General features: G+C 44.9%; 1 protein-coding gene across 4 annotated transcripts in view; it reads right to left on the bottom strand.

Annotated features, from left to right (window-relative positions):
* Positions 1-18,405, bottom strand: part of LOC115123802 (H(+)/Cl(-) exchange transporter 5-like) — a 31,729-nt gene that overhangs the window by 11,677 nt on the left and 1,647 nt on the right. For all 4 annotated transcript variants that reach the window (XM_065025256.1, XM_065025254.1, XM_065025255.1 and 1 more), the window contains exons 3-7: positions 3,963-4,132; positions 3,137-3,236; positions 1,592-1,779; positions 1,339-1,349; positions 675-786 (exon numbers count right to left, since the gene is read on the bottom strand). In XM_065025256.1, coding sequence (XP_064881328.1) covers positions 675-786; positions 1,339-1,349; positions 1,592-1,779; positions 3,137-3,236; positions 3,963-4,132 — 581 coding nt within the window. The remainder of the gene's footprint in view (positions 1-674; positions 787-1,338; positions 1,350-1,591; positions 1,780-3,136; positions 3,237-3,962; positions 4,133-18,405) is intronic.

The following is an 18,405-nucleotide window of genomic DNA, read 5'->3' as shown; positions in this document are numbered from 1 at the left end:
GACGACCCCAATAACACAGATATGGTCTTCACTCCAAAACAAACTGGCCGCATCCCAAACGGCACTCGATTCCAGTGTCCTAGTGAATCTTTACAGAGGATAGGATGCCATTTGGGACTGTTTTCTCAAAAATACAGACAAGAGCGCGAGACGATCACGGTATGGCTTTAAACACCTGGTAGTGATTACATTTAGAAAATTGTACAAAATAAATAAATAAGTGAGTTTCTGAAATTCAAAGCAAAATGTTCATGTTGATATGTCAGAGTACGTTTTCAAAGAGAAATATGGATTGTTTTGGTGAGGTATTAGTCACTTCAGAAGGGCTGTTATGTGTCATTGTGCTTTAAGTGATGTAAATCACACATCTGCATCCATTTTTTGTATCCCAATTGTTTTTAATATTATTTTGTATTTTTCTGAAATATCTCCTTGAGCCGTCTTAGCACTCTGGGTTTGTTTACGGAAGTAAAACTGGGTCTGAGTTTCTAAAAGGTTCAATAGAATTGGACGCACTTCAATGAGACTGAAAAAGGCCAGGAGAGACAAACAAATATTCTTTCAGAAAAAAGCTTCAGTCTTTTGTAACACTTGTGTCATATCTGACAGTGTCTGAACCAAAACTCTGTTAGTTAGCCCACTGAGCTAAAGGCTGAATGTGTCTGTGTGTTCACCTCTGGTATTCCTGATCCACAGGCGTAAGGTGCGAAGGCCCGGACCAGAATGACAGCCAGGAAGGAGAACAGTAGAGCGCACAACATGAACATCAAATAGTTGACTATGTACAGGACTGAGGAATGACAGGGTTAGCAGTAGAAAACAGCATCATGTTGTTGACTATGTACAGGACACACGAGGAATGACAGGGTTAGGTATAGATACAGTAGAAAACAGCATCATGTTGTTGACTATGTACACTGCTGCCCCCTACAGGACACACAAGGAATGACAGGGTTAGGTATAGATACAGTAGAAAACAGCATCAGGTTGTTGACTATGTACACTGCCGCCCCCTACAGGACACACCGAGGAAAGACAGGGTTAGGTATAGATACAGTAGAAAACAGCATCAGGTTGTTGACTATGTACACTGCCGCCCCCTACAGGACACACCGAGGAAAGACAGGGTTAGGTATAGATACAGTAGAAAACAGAACATCAGGTTGTTGACTATCAGGACACACCGAGGAAAGACAGGGTTAGGTATAGATACAGTAGAAAACAGAGCATCAGGTTGTTGACTATGTACACTGCCACCCCCTACAGGACACACCGAGGAATGACAGGGTTAGGTATAGATACAGTAGAAAACAGAGCATCAGGTTGTTAACTATGTACGCTGCTGCCCCCTACAGGACACACAGAGGAAAGACAGGGTTGAACAGTACTGTAATCTGGCCACGGTGAGTAGACACCAGGTAATGTTGTCTCAACCACCAGAGGGAGCTCACACACAACTGAAAATTCACTAAGCCATTGTGAATGGCATCACAAAAAAAGTAGAAACTCAAATATTGGAAGTTTGAAAAATAACTATGATCGACAAATGCTTACACACACACACACCTCCCGACTTCTCCCCCCTCCTCACCTCTGAGCTACCACCCAGCAGTTCAGCCCAGCTCTGCCACTGTGGACACTTGTCCCTCTCTTGAAAGGTGGTTTGGTTAGAGCCCCAGCAGCAGTGTTCATGGTTGAACCAGAAGCCAGACAGACACACACCCTCCTTCAGGTCTGTTAACCAGTGAGCCGAGATGTCTATACAGCCTGCTAGAGCACCTGGAGAGAGGAGAGAGAGCGAGAGAGGAGAGAGAGAGGACAGAGCGAGAGACAGAGAGAGGACGAGAGAGGAGAGAGAGGACAGCGAGAGGACAGAGCGAGGAGAGAGAGCGAGAGGAGAGAGCGAGAGGACAGAGAGCGAGAGGACAGAGAGCGAGAGGACAGAGCGAGAGAGGACAGAGAGCGAGAGGACAGAGCGAGAGGACAGAGCGAGAGGACAGAGCGAGAGACGAGGAGGAGAGAGAGCGAGGACAGAGCGAGACAAGCGAGAGGAGAGAGAGAGACAGAGAGAGACAAGCGAGAGGAGAAAGCGAGAGGACAGAGCGAGAGGAGAGAGCGAGAGGAGACAGAGAGCGAGACAGAGCGAGAGCGAGAGGACAGAGAGAGGACAGAGCGAGACAGAGGACAGAGCGAGAGGACAGAGCGGACAGAGGAGACAAGACAGAGCGGGAGGACGAGAGGGAGGACAGAGCGGGAGACAGAGCGAGAGAGGAGAAAGCGAGAGAGGAGAGAGGACAGAGCGGAAAGAGGAGGACAGAGGACAGCGAGAGGACAGAGAGAGACAGAGCGGGAGAGCGAGAAGAGAAAGCGGAGAAGAGCGAGAGAGAGAGCAGAGGACAGAGCGAGAGGAGAGAGAGCGAGGAGAGAGAGGACAGAGGAGCGAAGGAGAGAGCGAGAGAGAGAGAGCGAGAGGACAGAGAGCGAGAGAGAGAGAGCGAGAGGAGAGAGAGCGAGAGAGAGAGCGAGAGGAGAGAGAGAGCAGAGGAGAGAGAGCGAGAGGAGAGAGAGCGAGAGCGAGAGGGAGACAAGCGAGAGAGACAAGCGAGGACAGAGCGGGAGGACAGAGCGAGAGGACAGAGCGGGAGCGAGAGGACAGAGCGGGAGAGGAGAGAGAGCGAGAGGACAGAGCGGGAGAGGAGAGCGAGAGGACGGGAGAGAGAGAGAGCGGGAGAGAGAGAAAGCGAGAGGGGACAGAGAGCGAGAGAGGAGAGAGAGGACAGAGAGCGAGAGGAGACAGAAAGAGAGCGGAGAGAGCGAGAGGACAGAGCGGAGAGAGGAGAGGAGAGAGAGAAAGAGAGGAGAGAGAGCGAGAGGAGAGAGGAGAGAGCGAGAGGAGAGAGGAGGAGAAAGCGAGAGGAGAGGAGAAAGCGAGAGGAGAGAGAGGGAGAGAGAGCGAGAGGAGAGAGCGAGAGAGGAGAGAGCGAGAGGAGAGAGCGAGAGGAGAGAGCGAGAGAGAGAGATAGAGAAAAAGAGAGGGAGATGAAAGAGGGGATAGAGTTTGAGAAAGAGAGTGGAACAAAGAGGAATATTCTACTGTATAGGAAGAATGATAGGACGATGAGAGAGTCACACGCACCTGACAAGAGTCCTATGAGCAGCATGAGGAGCCAGCCGGAGAAGGCATCACTGATGCTGTGGAGCAGGGCCCAGGTAGACTGCTCACTCTTACTGGTGATCTGGAGAAGAGAGGGAGTCAGTTTTCATTTTCCTCTTATGCAAAGGCCTTGTAGATTAGGCCATCACCCTTATTTCCTCTAAGGTCAGCTACGGTTACTGTAGTGACCATAGCAACATGACACAGGCCGGCCTTCCTTAGCTCTTAGGAGACAAAGTCAGTGGTACATTTTCATTCCTAATGCCATACTGATGAGACAGCTCCCTATATTATCCAGTGGACAAATGACAACTATCTGTTTTGTTGACTGTGTCTAAGGCCCATGTCGAGCTGGAAGAAGCTACAAAAGGACATTAAATTACAGACGCTTGTCTCTTCGGATGAGTTCATAGCGAGGGTTAAAACTACGGTGGTCAATGAAGGGGGGGTCAATGTTTTCACCTAGATGCACCACACCGTCCCAAAGCATCTCGCCTGCTTAATGAAATTGATGTCCTTAAAACAGTTGTGTTGTAAATGTGTCACACTTCAAGTGCTGTTCTATTGGCCAGGTATCGATTGTCAAATAGATTTTAATCTCAGTGAGACTAACCTGGTTAAATGTCATTTAAATTGTAAAAAATGAAAGGTCTCTTCCTCAATTCATTGTCTCTACTCGCCTCCTTCCCAGCACTCATTGGAGGTCAGAGGGGAGGGGCCATGGGCTTCCTTGTCCAATGAGTGTTGAGAGAATGGCTGTGAGGAACCAATGAAAGATGAATTGAGAGAGCTGTGAGCATGAACCCACCTCTCTGTGGCGGTCGCGGTCCTTGCTCTTCTCTCTGACCCAGTCGATGGTATTGAAGTCTTCGTAGGTCCCTACCCCCGGTACCGGCTCGTCTAGTAGGTCCATCAGCTTACCGTTACTACCAGCCCCGTTACCGGTCATATCATTAGAGTAACCGGTATTACCGTAGCCTTGGAGGGAGGGAGAGAGGGATTTGTTAACACACACACACACACACACACAACACACACACACACACACAACACTATTGTTACCAACTAAATAAAATGTATAAGAACATTATTAGAAAATAGTGTTTTGTACTCATATCAATAACGCCTTTGAAAACAATAAGACACATTATTCAAATAACACGTGTGATTGACCTTAAACACATTTCCCAAGACACAAAAACTCCACAAACCATAGACAGGCAGAGGATGTGTCCCAAACAGTACCTTATTCCCTTACGGGACAATCTCAATTCCTCGGTCTGTCTTCACACCTTCTCAAAACCCATTGGATGAGAAAGCCAGAGGTCCCACCCCTCTGACCTTCTCCTCCAATGGGTTTAGAGGAGGCGTCAAGGAGATTCTCTTTAAACCACAGCCCTTTTGAAGAACAGAGTGCCATTTCAAACAGAGTTAGCGCCCGCGACAATAACCACAACAACGACTCTAATCAACATCTCTCTAACGGCAACAGGAAGTGACACAGGATGCAGCCCGATTTCAGCTTGTTGTGCGAAACAATACGGTCCCTGTTGAAAGCACAATGGTTAGTTACTCCACTGAAAACAACACCACCATCGTCAGTCAACAGAGTGGAAGTCATGGCAGCCTATTCCCTTTATAGTGCACTACTTCTGACCAGGAACCATAGGGCTCTGGGTCAAAACTAGTGCACTTCAGAAAGTACACTATGACTTTTAATGTGTTACAGCCTGAAGAACGGATTCAACGGACTTCACCCCATAACGTCAAAGTGGAACTGTCTTTTTAGAAATTAAACACAAAATGTACAGCTGAAACGTCAATACGTTTTCAACCCCTTTGTTATGACAAGCCTGAATACGTTCAGGAGTAACGATGTACTTAATGTGCTTAACCAGTCACATAATGGCCGTGGTCTCTGTTCCCCACACATATAGAGAAGTGTAAGGTACCTCAGTTGGGCAGTGGTCTCTGTTCCCCACACATATAGAGAAGTGGAGGTACCTCAGTTGGGCAGTGGTCTCTGTTCCCCACACATATAGAGAAGTGTAAGGTACCTCAGTTGGGCAGTGGTCTCTGTTCCCCACATATAGAGAAGTGTGAGGTACCTCAGTTGGGTAGTGGTCTCTGTTTCCCACATATAGAGAAGTGTAAGGTACCTCAGTTGGGCAGTGGTCTCTGTTCCCCACATATAGAGAAGTGTGAGGTACCTCAGTTGGGTAGTGGTCTCTGTTCCCCACACATAGAGAAGTGTAAGGTACCTCAGTTGGGCAGTGGTCTCTGTTCCCCACATATAGAGAAGTGTAAGGTACCTCAGTTGGGCAGTGGTCTCTGTTCCCCACACATATAGAGAAGTGTAAGGTACCTCAGTTGGGCAGTGGTCTCTGTTCCCCACACATATAGAGAAGTGTAAGGTACCTCAGTTGGGCAGTGGTCTCTGTTCCCCACATATAGAGAAGTGTGAGGTACCTCAGTTGGGCAGTAGTCTCTGTTCCCCACACATATAGAGAAGTGTAAAGGTACCTCAGTTGGGCAGTGGTCTCTGTTCCCCACATATAGAGAAGTGTAAGGTACCTCAGTTGGGCAGTGGTCTCTGTTCCCCACACATAGAGAAGTGTAAGGTACCTCAGTTGGGAGAAGTGTAAGGTAGTGGTCTCTGTTCCCCACACATAGAGAAGTGTAAGGTACCTCAGTTGGGCAGTGGTCTCTGTTCCCCACATATAGAGAAGTGTAAGGTACCTCAGTTGGGCAGTGGTCTCTGTTCCCCACACATAGAGAAGTGTAAGGTACCTCAGTTGGGCAGTGGTCTCTGTTCCCCACACATAGAGAAGTGTAAGGTACCTCAGTTGGGCAGTGGTCTCTGTTCCCCACATATAGAGAAGTGTAAGGTACCTCAGTTGGGCAGTGGTCTCTGTTCCCCACATATAGAGAAGTGTAAGGTACCTCAGTTGGGCAGTGGTCTCTGTTCCCCACACATATAGAGAAGTGTAAGGTACCTCAGTTGGGCAGTGGATTTCAAACACAGATTCAACCACAAAGACCAGAGCAGTTTTCCAATGCCTTGCAAAGAAGGGCATCTATTGGTAGAAAGGTAAAAAATAAAACAAAGCAGATTGAATATATGAGCAGGGTGAAGTTATTCATTCCACTTTGGATGGTGTATCAATACACCCAGTCACTACACAGATACAGGCATCCTTCCTAACTCAGTTGCCGGAGAGGAGGGAAACTGCTCATGGATTTGACCATGAGGCCAATGTTGACTTTAAAACAGCTACAGAGTTTAATGGCTGCGATGGGAGAAAAATTGAGGATGGATCAACAACCTTGTAGTTACTCCACAATACTGACCTAAATTAGAGTGAAAAGGAGGAAGCATGTACAGAATAAAAATATTCCAAAACATGCATCCTGTTTTGCAATAAGTCACTAAAGTAAAATATTTTGCAAATAAATTAACTTTATGTCCTGAATACAAAGCATTATGTTTAGGGCAAATCCAACACAACACATCCCTGAGTACCACTCTTCATATATTCAAGCATGGAGTTGGCTGCATCATGTCATGGGTATGCTTGTCATCAACAAGGACTAGGCAGTTTTTTAAAAAAAGAGCTAAACACAGGCAAAAATCCTAGAGGAAAACCTGGTTCAATCTACTTTCCAACAGACACTAGGAGACAAATTAACCTTTCAGCAGAGCAATAACCTAAAACACAAGGCCAAATATACACTGGAGTTGCTTACCAAGACAACATTGAATGTTCCTGAGTGGCCTCGTTACAGTTGACTTAAATCTGCTAGAAAGTCTATGGCAAGACCTGAACATGGCTGATTAGCAATGACCAACAACCACCTTAACAGAAAATGTTTATTTTTTAAGAATAAATGTGCAAATATTGTATATTCAAAGGTATGTAAAGCTCTTAAGAGACTTACCCAAGAAGATTCACAGCTGTAATCACTGTCAAAGGTGATCCTAACATGTAGTGACTCAGGGGTGGGAACACTTATGTAAATGTTTTTCATTTTCAGTAAATTTGTAAAACATGTTTTCAATTTGTTATCATAGAATAAGTCAAAGGGTATGAGAATACTTTCTGAATGCACTGTGTTCACATGTGTATTTTACGGTCTGTTTTGTGTTGTCTATATACTTCCCGTCTAGGAATCTAAACAAAACGTTCAGGCCATGGACTGAACCTATAGTGGACAGACAGGGCTGTAATTACTTTCAACAGTACATTCAGAAAGTATTCAGACCCCTTGACTTTTTCCACATTCTGTTACATTACAGCCTTATTCTAAAATACCCCATAATGACAAAGCAAAAAAAACAGTTTGTAGACATTTTTTTGCAAATTTATACAATTTTAAACTGAAATATGACATTTACATAAGTATTCAGACACTTTACTGTCATTGCGGGGTATTGTGATGTCATTGTGGGATATTGTGATGTCATTATGGGGTATTGTGTGTAGATTGATGAGGGGGGAAAAATGTATTTAATCAATTTTAGAATAAGGCTGTAACATTACAAAAAGGTGGAGAAAGTAAAGGGGTCTGAATACTTTCTGAAGACACTGTATAAAGCTGAGGGCTCAACACTGTCCATGGGTATTATCTTCTGGAACATACCTCATCTACAACCTGATTCTACTGTAATAAAGAGGAACACAAATGTGTCATATCTATGATCAGATCCCAATGAGACTGAAGAAAGGTAGGCTGCAGCTAAACAACGTGGAGATGGAAACGGCCACTGTGGTTCTATTGTCACTGTGGGGTTCAACTATCTCAGGTGATGACAGGACACGCCTGGCTGGTTTCTAAAGGGAAGAGAAAATATGTCTGTCTGCCTGGTTGGCATCTTAAGAGTTTGACATTTTCTCAGTGCTTGCAAATGTGACCTGCTAAATAGTTTCATTTGTAAAATTGCAAGTACATGCATTTGATCATTAGTAAAACCAAACTTGAATGGAGAACTCAAGTACTACCCTAAACCAGTTACATACACAGAGACACACAGTACAGCAGACCAAGCTTTACAGGAGGTTAGCTGAAGAGACCCACCTACTACAGTACAGCAGACCAAGATTTACAGGAGGTTAGCTGAAGGAAGAGACCCACCTACAGTACAGCAGACCAAGCTTTACAGGAGGTTAGCTGAAGGAAGAGACCCACCTACAGTACAGCAGACCAAGCTTTACAGGAGGTTAGCTGAAGAGACCCACCTACTACAGTACAGCAGACCAAGCTTTACAGGAGGTTAGCTGAAGGAAGAGACCCACCTACTACAGTACAGCAGACCAAGCTTTACAGGAGGTTAGCTGAAGGAAGAGACCCACCTACAGTACAGCAGACCAAGCTTTACAGGAGGTTAGCTGAAGGAAGAGACCCACCTACAGTACAGCAGACCAAGCTTTACAGGAGGTTAGCTGAAGGAAGAGACCCACCTACAGTACAGCAGACCAAGCTTTACAGGAGGTTAGGTGAAGGAAGAGACCCACCTACAGTACAGCAGACCAAGCTTTACAGGAGGTTAGCTGAAGAGACCCACCTACAGTACAGCAGGCCAAGCTTTACAGGAGGTTAGCTGAAGAGACCCACCTACAGTACAGCAGACCAAGCTTTACAGGAGGTTAGCTGAAGGAAGAGACCCACCTACAGTACAGCAGGCCAAGCTTTACAGGAGGTTAGCTGAAGGAAGAGACCCACCTACAGTAGAGCAGGCCAAGCTTTACAGGAGGTTAGCTGAAGAGACCCACCTACAGTACAGCAGGCCAAGCTTTACAGGAGGTTAGCTGAAGGAAGAGACACACAGTACAGCAGGCCAAGCTTTACAGGAGGTTAGCTGAAGAGACCCACCTACAGTACAGCAGACCAAGCTTTACAGGAGGTTAGCTGAAGGAAGAGACCCACCTACAGTACAGCAGGCCAAGCTTTACAGGAGGTTAGCTGAAGGAAGAGACCCACCTACAGTAGAGCAGGCCAAGCTTTACAGGAGGTTAGCTGAAGAGACCCACCTACAGTACAGCAGGCCAAGCTTTACAGGAGGTTAGCTGAAGGAAGAGACACACAGTACAGCAGGCCAAGCTTTACAGGAGGTTAGCTGAAGAGACCCACCTACAGTACAGCAGACCAAGCTTTACAGGAGGTTAGCTGAAGGAAGAGACCCACCTACAGTACCTGAAATCAAATCCCCCACACCAGATGAAGGGCTACCCAGCGGAAGACCTGCATCACAGCAGCCTCTGCTTCAACCCACAGTTTTAAAATAGCTGATCTGAACCCCAAAATCTAGGTTATAGGAAAGCCACAGCTCAGTCCAGGACACAGATGAGCAATGAGTTGAGTGATAGAGCTCCTCAGTAACATCAGCTCAGTATGCTGAATCAGCCCCAATGAGTTGAGTGATAGAGCTCCTCAGTAACATCAGCTCAGTATGCTGAAACAGCCCCAATGAGTTGAGTGATAGAGCTCCTCAGTAACATCAGCTCAGTATGCTGAAACAGCCCCAATGAGTTGAGTGATAGAGCTCCTCAGTAACATCAGCTCAGTATGCTGAAACAGCCCCAATGAGTTGAGTGATAGAGCTCCTCAGTAACATCAGCTCAGTATGCTGAATCAGCCCCAATGAGTTGAGTGATAGAGCTCCTCGGTAACATCAGCTCAGTATGCTGAATCAGCCCCAATGAGTTGAGTGATAGAGCTCCTCGGTAACATCAGCTCAGTATGCTGAAACAGCCCCAATGAGTTGAGTGATAGAGCTCCTCAGTAACATCAGCTCAGTATGCTGAATCAGCCCCAATGAGTTGAGTGATAGAGCTCCTCAGTAACATCAGCTCAGTATGCTGAAACAGCCCCAATGAGTTGAGTGATAGAGCTCCTCAGTAACATCAGCTCAGTATGCTGAAACAGCCCCAATGAGTTGAGTGATAGAGCTCCTCAGTAACATCAGCTCAGTATGCTGAAACAGCCCCAATGAGTTGAGTGATAGAGCTCCTCAGTAACATCAGCTCAGTATGCTGAATCAGCCCCAATGAGTTGAGTGATAGAGCTCCTCAGTAACATCAGCTCAGTATGCTGAAACAGCCCCAATGAGTTGAGTGATAGAGCTCCTCAGTAACATCAGCTCAGTATGCTGAAACAGCCCCAATGAGTTGAGTGATAGAGCTCCTCAGTAACATCAGCTCAGTATGCTGAATCAGCCCCAATGAGTTGAGTGATAGAGCTCCTCAGTAACATCAGCTCAGTATGCTGAATCAGCCCCAATGAGTTGAGTGATAGAGCTCCTCAGTAACATCAGCTCAGTATGCTGAAACAGCCCCAATGAGTTGAGTGATAGAGCTCCTCAGTAACATCAGCTCAGTATGCTGAATCAGCGGACAGAAGAGAAGTTTAAAAATTAACAATTCATCTCATTGCAACAACCTAAAAAACTCAGTGCAGCAGTGACTCACATGGACTCCGGACCTCCAGCACACACACACACACACACGAGATGGGTGGATAATGGACTGTAAATGGTAGCAATATGCAATCTATGTACCACTACTGATAAGACATAATAAAATACAATTATGCAGTTGTGTAATGAGGACAAATATTATTGGAAACAACTATTTCAGGCAATTATCATTCTATAACATGAAGACCACACAGCCAGCGTGCGAGCGTTTGGAAAATAAACACATACGTGTTATTCAATCATTGCACCAACACCGCTGGCGAACGTCTGCGTGGTGCTAAAATAAAACGTGGTTCTATTTGTGACGCGCTGCAAGTCCAGTTGGTAAAGCACCTTAAAACTCCTTTGGGATAGGGGGCAGCATGTTCACGTCTGGATGAAGAGCGACTGACATGCCCAGAGTGAACTGCCTCCTACTCAGTCCCAGATGCTAATATATGCATATTAGTATTAGTAGTATTGGGTAGAAGACACTCTGAAGTTTCTAAAACTGTTTGAATGATGTCTGAGTATAACAGAACGCATATGGCAGGCAAAAACCAGAGAAAAAAATCCAAACAAGAAGTGGGAAATCTGAGGTTTGTAGTTTTTAAAATCAGACCCTATTGAAGTTACAGTGGGATATTGGTTATGTTGCACTTCCTAAGGCTACCATTAGATGTCAATCGTCTTTACAAACTTCTTTGAGGCTTCTACTGTGAAGTGGGGCCGAATGAGAGGGGAATGAGTCAGAGGTCTGGCAGCAGCCTCGATCTCAGTCACGTGCATTCACATGAGAGGTAGCTCTCGTTCCATTGCTTTTCTACAGACAATGGAATTCTCTGGTTGGAACATGATTGAACATTTATGATAAAAACATCCTAAAGATTGATTCTATACATAGTTTGATATGTTTCTATGACCAGTAATATAACTTTTTGGAATTTGTCCGACTTTTCCGCTGAAAGTTGCACCCTCGTTTCGATTTGTTTACCAAACGCCCTAACAAAAGGAGGTATATGGACATAAATTATGAACTTTATCGAACAAATCAAACATTTACTGTGGAACTGGGATTCCTGGGAGTGCATTCTGATGAAGATCATGAAAGGAAAGTGAATATTTATAATGCTATTTCTGACTAATGTTGACTGTGCAACATGGCGGATATTTCGTTTGGCTGTTTTGGGCTCTGAGCGCTGTACTCAGATGATGCTTTTTCCATAAAGTTTTTTTAATTTTTAAATCTGACACAGCGGTTGCATTAAGGAGAAGTGGATCTAAAATTCCATGCATAACAATTGAATTTTCATCAACATTTCTAATGAGTATTTCTGTGAATTGATGTGGCTCTCTGCAAAATCACTGTATGTTTTGGAACTACTGAACTTAACACGCCAATGTAAAATGAGATTTTTGGATATAAATATGCACTTTATCGAACAAAACATACATACATTGTGTAACATGAAGTCCTATGAGTGTCATCTGATGAAGATCAGGTTAGTGATTCATTTTATCTCTATTTGTGCTTTTTGTGACTCCTCTCTTTGGCTGAAAAAATGGCTGGTTTTTCTGTGACTTGGTGGTGAACTACAATAATCGTTTGTAGAGCTTTCGCTGTAAAGCATTTTTGAAATCAGACACTGTGGCTAGATTAACGAGAATTTTATATTTAAAATGGTGCCTAATACTTGTATGTTTGAGAAATGTGATTTATGAGCTTTCTGTTGATTTCTATTTGGCGCCTTGCAATTTCATTGGCTGTTGGCGAGGGGTTCCGCTAGCGGAACGGGGTTCCGCAGGTTAAAGTTGGTTGCCAACCACCATTTATTATTTTATTTCACCTTTATTTAACCAGGTAAGCCAGTTGAGAACAAGTACTCATTTGCCACTGCAATCTGGTCAAGATAAAGCAAAGCAGTTCAACACATACAGAGTTACACATGGAATAAACAAAACATACAGTCAATAATAAAAGTAGAAAAGGTCTATATACAGTAAAGTCTATATACAGCAAAGTCTATATACAGCAAAGTCTATATACAGTATGTGCAAATGAGGTAGGATAAGGGAGGTAAGGCAATAAATAGGCCTTGGTGGAAAAGTAATTACAATATAGCAATTAAACACTGGAATGGTAGATGTGCAGAATATATATGAATGTAAAAGTTGAGATAATGGGGTGCAAAGGAGCAAGATAAATAAATACAGTATGGGGATGAGGTAGTTGGATGGGCTATTTACAGATGGGCTATGTACAGGTGCAGTGATCTGCTCTGACAGCTGGTGCTTAAAGCTAGTGATGGAGATATGGGTCTCCAGCTTCAGAGATTTTTGCAGATCGTTCCAGTCATTGGCAGCAGAGAACTGGAAGGAAAGGCGGCCAAAGAGAAATTGGCTTTGGGGGTGACCAGTTGAGATATACCTGCTGGAGCGCGTGCTACGGGTGGGTGTTGCTATCGTGACCAGTGAGCTGAGATAAGGCGGGGCTTTACCTAGCAGAGACTTGTAGATAACCTGGAGCCAGTGGGTTTGGCGACGAGTATGAAGCGAGGGCCAGCCAACGAGAGCATACAGGTCGCAGTGGTGGGTAGTATATGGGGCTTTGGTGACAAAACGGATGGCACTGTGATATACTGCATCCAATTTGTTGAGTAGATTGTTGGAGGCTATTTTGTAAATGACATCGCCGAAGTCGAGGATCGGTAGGATGATCAGTTTTACGAGGGTATATTTGGAAGCATGAGTGAAGGATGCTTTGTTGCGAAATAGGAAGCCGAGTCTAGATTTAATTTTGGATTGGAAATGCTTAATGCGAGTCTGGAAGGAGAGTTTACAGTCTAGCCAGACACCTAGGTATTTGTAGTTCTAGGTCAGAACCGTGCAGAGTAGTGATGCTGGATGGGCAGGCAGGTGTGGGCAGCGAGCGGTTGAAGAGCATGCATTTAGTTTTACTTGCATTTAAGAGCAGTTGGAGGCCACGGAAGGAGTTGTATGGCATTGAAGCTTGTCTGGAGGTTTGTTAACACAGTGTCAGAAGAAGGGCCAGAGGTTTACAGAATGGTGTCGTCTGCGTAGAGGTAGATCAGAGAATCACCAGTAGCAAGAGCGACATCATTGCTGTATACAGAGAAGAGAGTCGGCCCGAGACTTGAACCCTGTGGCACTCCCATAGAGACCTTCAGAGGTCCGGACAACAGGCCCTCTGATTTGACACACTGAACTCTATCAGAGAAGTAGTTGGTGAACTAGGCGAGGCAGTCATTTGAGAAACCAAGGCTGTTGAGTCTGCCGATAAGAATGTGGTGACCGACAAAGTCGAAAGCCTTGGCCAGGTCGATGAATATGGCTGCACAGTAATGTTTCTTATCGATGACGGTAATGATATCGTTTAGAACCTTGAGCGAAGCTGAGGTGCACCCATGACCAGCTCTGAAACCAGATTGCATGGCCAGCTGTAGAAAAATGCTTGTTGAAATTCTCAATTATAGTGTATTTATCGGTGGTGACAGTGTTTCCTAGCCTCAGTGCAGTGGGCAGCTGTGAGGTGGTGCTCTTATTCTCCATGGACTTTACAGTGTCCCAGAACTTTTGAGTTTATGCTACAGGATGCAAATTTCTGTTTGAAAAATCTAGCCTTAGCCTTCCTAACTGCCTGTGTATATTCTTTCCTAACTTCCCTGAAAAGTTGCATATCACGGGGGCTATTCAATGCTAATGCAGAACACCACAGGATGTTTTGTGCTGGTCCAGGGCAGTCAGGTCTGGAGAGAACCAAGGGCTATATCTGTTCCTGGTTCTACATTTTTTGAATGGGGCATGCTTATTTAAGATGGTGAGGAAGGCACTTTTAAAGAATACCCAGGCATTCTCTACTGATGGGATGAGGTCAATATCCTTCCAGGATACCTGGGCCAGGTCGATTAGAAAGGCCTGTTCGCTGAAGTGTTTTAGGGAGCGTTTGACAGTTATGAAGGGTGACCGTTTGACCGAGTATCCATAGCGGATGCAGGCAATGATGCAGTGATCGCTGAGATCTTGGTTGAAAACAGCAGAGGAGTATTTTGAGGGCAAGTTGGTTAGGATGATATCTATGAGGGTGCCCGTGCTTACGGATTTGGGGTTGTACCTGGTAGGTTCATTGATAATTTGTGTGAGGTATAAGTCCAGAGAAGAAGAAGCCTGAAGGAGGAGAGATGGCGAGAAAACAAACTCATTGTACCCTTTAATTTGTGGATTAATGGTCAGATTAGAGGATCTTGTGCATTTTTATCCCGGGACAAATTAGCAAGCAACAGCAAGCTAGTTCGCTAAATTGCCATAAATGTTTAATGCATTTCGACCTGTACCCAAATTAATATAGTTTGTTTGGAGTTCGTTTTGATATTTCAACCTGCGTGTCCTGATCGCATCTGGTGTGGGTGGACAAAAATCAAACATACGAGCGATGGAGCGCGAGCGATGTGGTCAGTATGTAAGGCAGTAAGATCAGATTTTAGTTAGAAAATTATCCTTTTTAATTTTACACCTCTCACAAAACAGGATCACGTCTCAACTGACACTGTATCGCCTTTTAGTAACAATGCACTAGGTAGTGGACCTGGTTACAAGTGAAGCCACAGGGTTCTAGTCAAATGTAGTGCACGAATCACAGAGTCCACTTCCATTTGGGACACTACCCAAGTCATACTACTGTAATTCTTATTTGTCCACTTTAGGAAAACATGTGACTGAAGAATAAACTGCCTTTTCTACCAGCTCCAGTCAGGTAGAACAGAGGAACTAGCCGAGAAACTAGCCAAGGAAGTAAAAAATGAGAAGTAGCGTCCAACTGACCTAGACGCCAAAGCTTAGGGCCTAAACAAGAATAAACTCAGCAAAAAAAAAAAAAGAAACGTCCTCTCACTGTCATCTGCATTTATTTTCAGCAATATTTCTTGGGGGGGGTATTGAGATCCGGGCTCGTCGCTGGCCATGGCAGAACACTGAAATCACGCACCGAACGAGCAGTATGGCTGGTGGCATTGTCATGCGGGAGGGTCATGTCAGGATGAGTCTGCAGGAAGGGTACCACATGAGGGAGGAGGATGTCTTCCCTGTAACGCACATCGTTGATTGCCTGCAATGACAACAAGCTCAGTCCGATAATGCTGTGACACACCGCCCCAGACCATGATGGACCCTCCACCTCCAAATCGATCCCACTCCAAAGTACAGGCCTCGGCGTAACGCTCATTCCTTCCACGATAAACGTGAATCTGACCATCACCCCTGGTGAGACAAAACCGTGACTCATCAGTGAAGAGCACTTTTTGCCAGTCCTGTCTGGTGGGTTTGTGCCCATAGGCGACATTGTTGCCGGTGATGTCAAGTGAGGACCTGCCTTACAACAGGCCCTCAGTCCAGCCTCTCTCAGCCTATTGTGGACAGTCTGAGCACTGATGGAGGGATTGTGCGTTCCTGGCAGTTGTTGTTGCCATCCTGTACCTGTCCCCTAGGTGTGATATTCAGATGTACTGATCCTGTGCAGGTGTTTTTACAGGTGTCTGCCACTGCGAGGACAATCAGCTGTCCGCCCTGTCTCCCTGTAGCGCTGTCTTAAGAGTCTCACAGTACAGACACTGCAATTTATTGCCCTGGTCACATCTGCAGTCCTCATGCCTCCTTGCAGCATGTCTAAGGCACGTTCACACAGATGAACAGGGACCTTGGACATCTTTCTTTTGGTGTTTTGAAGAGTCAGTAGAAAGGCCTCTTTACAGTCCTAAGTTTTTTCATAACTGTGACCTTAATTGCCTACCGTCTGTAAGCTGTTAGTGTCTTACCGGCCGTTCCACGGGTGCATGTTCATTAATTCAGCATGGGAAACAGTGTTTTAAACACTTCACAATGAAGATTTGTGAAGTTATTTGGATTTTTACGAATGATCTTTGAAAGACAGGGTCCTTAATCTTACTCACTTCCATCAAAAGGTTCTCATATCCCCAAGACTCCCAATCCATCTCACTGGGAATCCACCAGCCACACTCTGGCTAATACTAACTGGGACACTTCCCTACTCTGGAAAACATACTCATAGTATAGAAAGTGTGTTGGTGAGAGGGGCTTGGGAACCAGCCTGTGATAGGTTGAGGGGTTTGTAAAACAGTTTCTGATAGGCCAAGGGCCTTGGTGGCCTTGGGAAATAGCTTCTAATAGATTAAGGCTGGGGTTTTGCGTAATGGCTGCTGTGTGACATGGGCTGTGTGACCCAATGAGCTGTGACACTGGTGAGACGTGGGGGAGGCTCTTGTGGTTGCCTGGCTCAGTTTCATTTTGATTCTTGGTAGACCAGCCCCTTGCTTTCTAGGCCCTTTACAGTCGCTGTTCACAGATCTATAAATGGACAGGAGTAAGACATATGGTATTGACTACATTTCCCTCATTTAACAGCCTGTAGCCCCTGAAATGAAACGAGTCCAATGTGTTAGTCAGGATCCCAGAGAAACAAGGGGAGGGGAGGGTTAGGTTCCAGTAAGAGATGTCGTAAGAGGGGAGGTCATGCTGAACTGAGGAAGGAAGGAGGGTGATTTGTACAGGCTTAGATGAATGAGAAGGCCACAAATCGCACAGTTCAAAATGCTGCTTTGGCAACACAAATATATACTTATGTCATGCCAATAATAAAGCATGTTGAATTGAGTTTAATAGAGAGAGAAAAAGTACTGCATTAAACTCCCCCTCTATCGGTCTGCCTCTGTCCCCCTCACCATCTCTCTCCAACCTTCCCCCTCACCTGACCCTGTGGAAATCAACATTTAGTCTTGGTCTTGTAACAGCGTAATCTGGTGTAATTATTGACTGACAATTACCACGGTAACAGACGGGTGATAGGGGAGCTGTCGCTAGGCTACGCAGATGAACATTTATTCCAAATGAGTATGAAGTTTAAAGAGCAGTTTAAATTGGCAATTTACATATCAGAGAGCAAGGAATATTTTATTAGGAATATATATTGGAAATACTAAGGACAGAAGACACTAAAGGATTCCATGTGAGGACAGAAGACACTAAATGATTCCATCTGAGGACAGAAGACACTAAAGGATTCCATGTGAGGACAGAAGACACTAAATGATTCCATCTGAGGACAGAAGACACTAAATGATTAATGTGAGGACAGAAGACACTAAATGATTAATGTGAGGACAGAAGACACTAAATGATTCCATGTGAGGACAGAAGACACTAAATGATTCCATGTGAGGACAGAAGACACTAAATGATTCCAATAAATGTGAGGACAGAAGACACTAAATGATTCCACTAAATGATTCCATGAGGACAGAAGACAATAAATGATTCATCTGAGGACAGAAGACACTAAATGATTAATGTGAGGACAGAAGACACTAAATGATTCATCTGAGGACAGAAGACACTAAATGATTAATGTGAGGACAGAAGACACTAAATGATTAATGTGAGGACAGAAGACACTAAATGATTAATGTGAGGACAGAAGACAATACTACATAGTGGAGAGAAGCTTCTCTGTGAATGAGTGGGGTGAAAGGGTTAGAATCTGACCACAGACCCGACACATGGGTACTATCCACAAAGCCTCAGAGTAGAAGTGCTGATTTATGGGGCAGCGGCCTTGTGGACACCATTCCCCAACCTCTCCACGTTCTTCTTCTTTTTTTTAAACTGGCCGTTCAGTACAGCACCATTTCCTTTCAATTGAATGTTCCAGAAAGCAAAAAGGTACTGAACGCAGCCCAGAAAGTGGGGGACCTAGTTCCAGGAGTTTATT

The sequence above is a fragment of the Oncorhynchus nerka genome, linkage group LG12 (assembly GCF_034236695.1).
Source record: "Oncorhynchus nerka isolate Pitt River linkage group LG12, Oner_Uvic_2.0, whole genome shotgun sequence".
Lineage (NCBI taxonomy): Eukaryota > Metazoa > Chordata > Actinopteri > Salmoniformes > Salmonidae > Oncorhynchus > Oncorhynchus nerka.
This window is presented reverse-complemented; position numbering and strand designations above follow the sequence as displayed.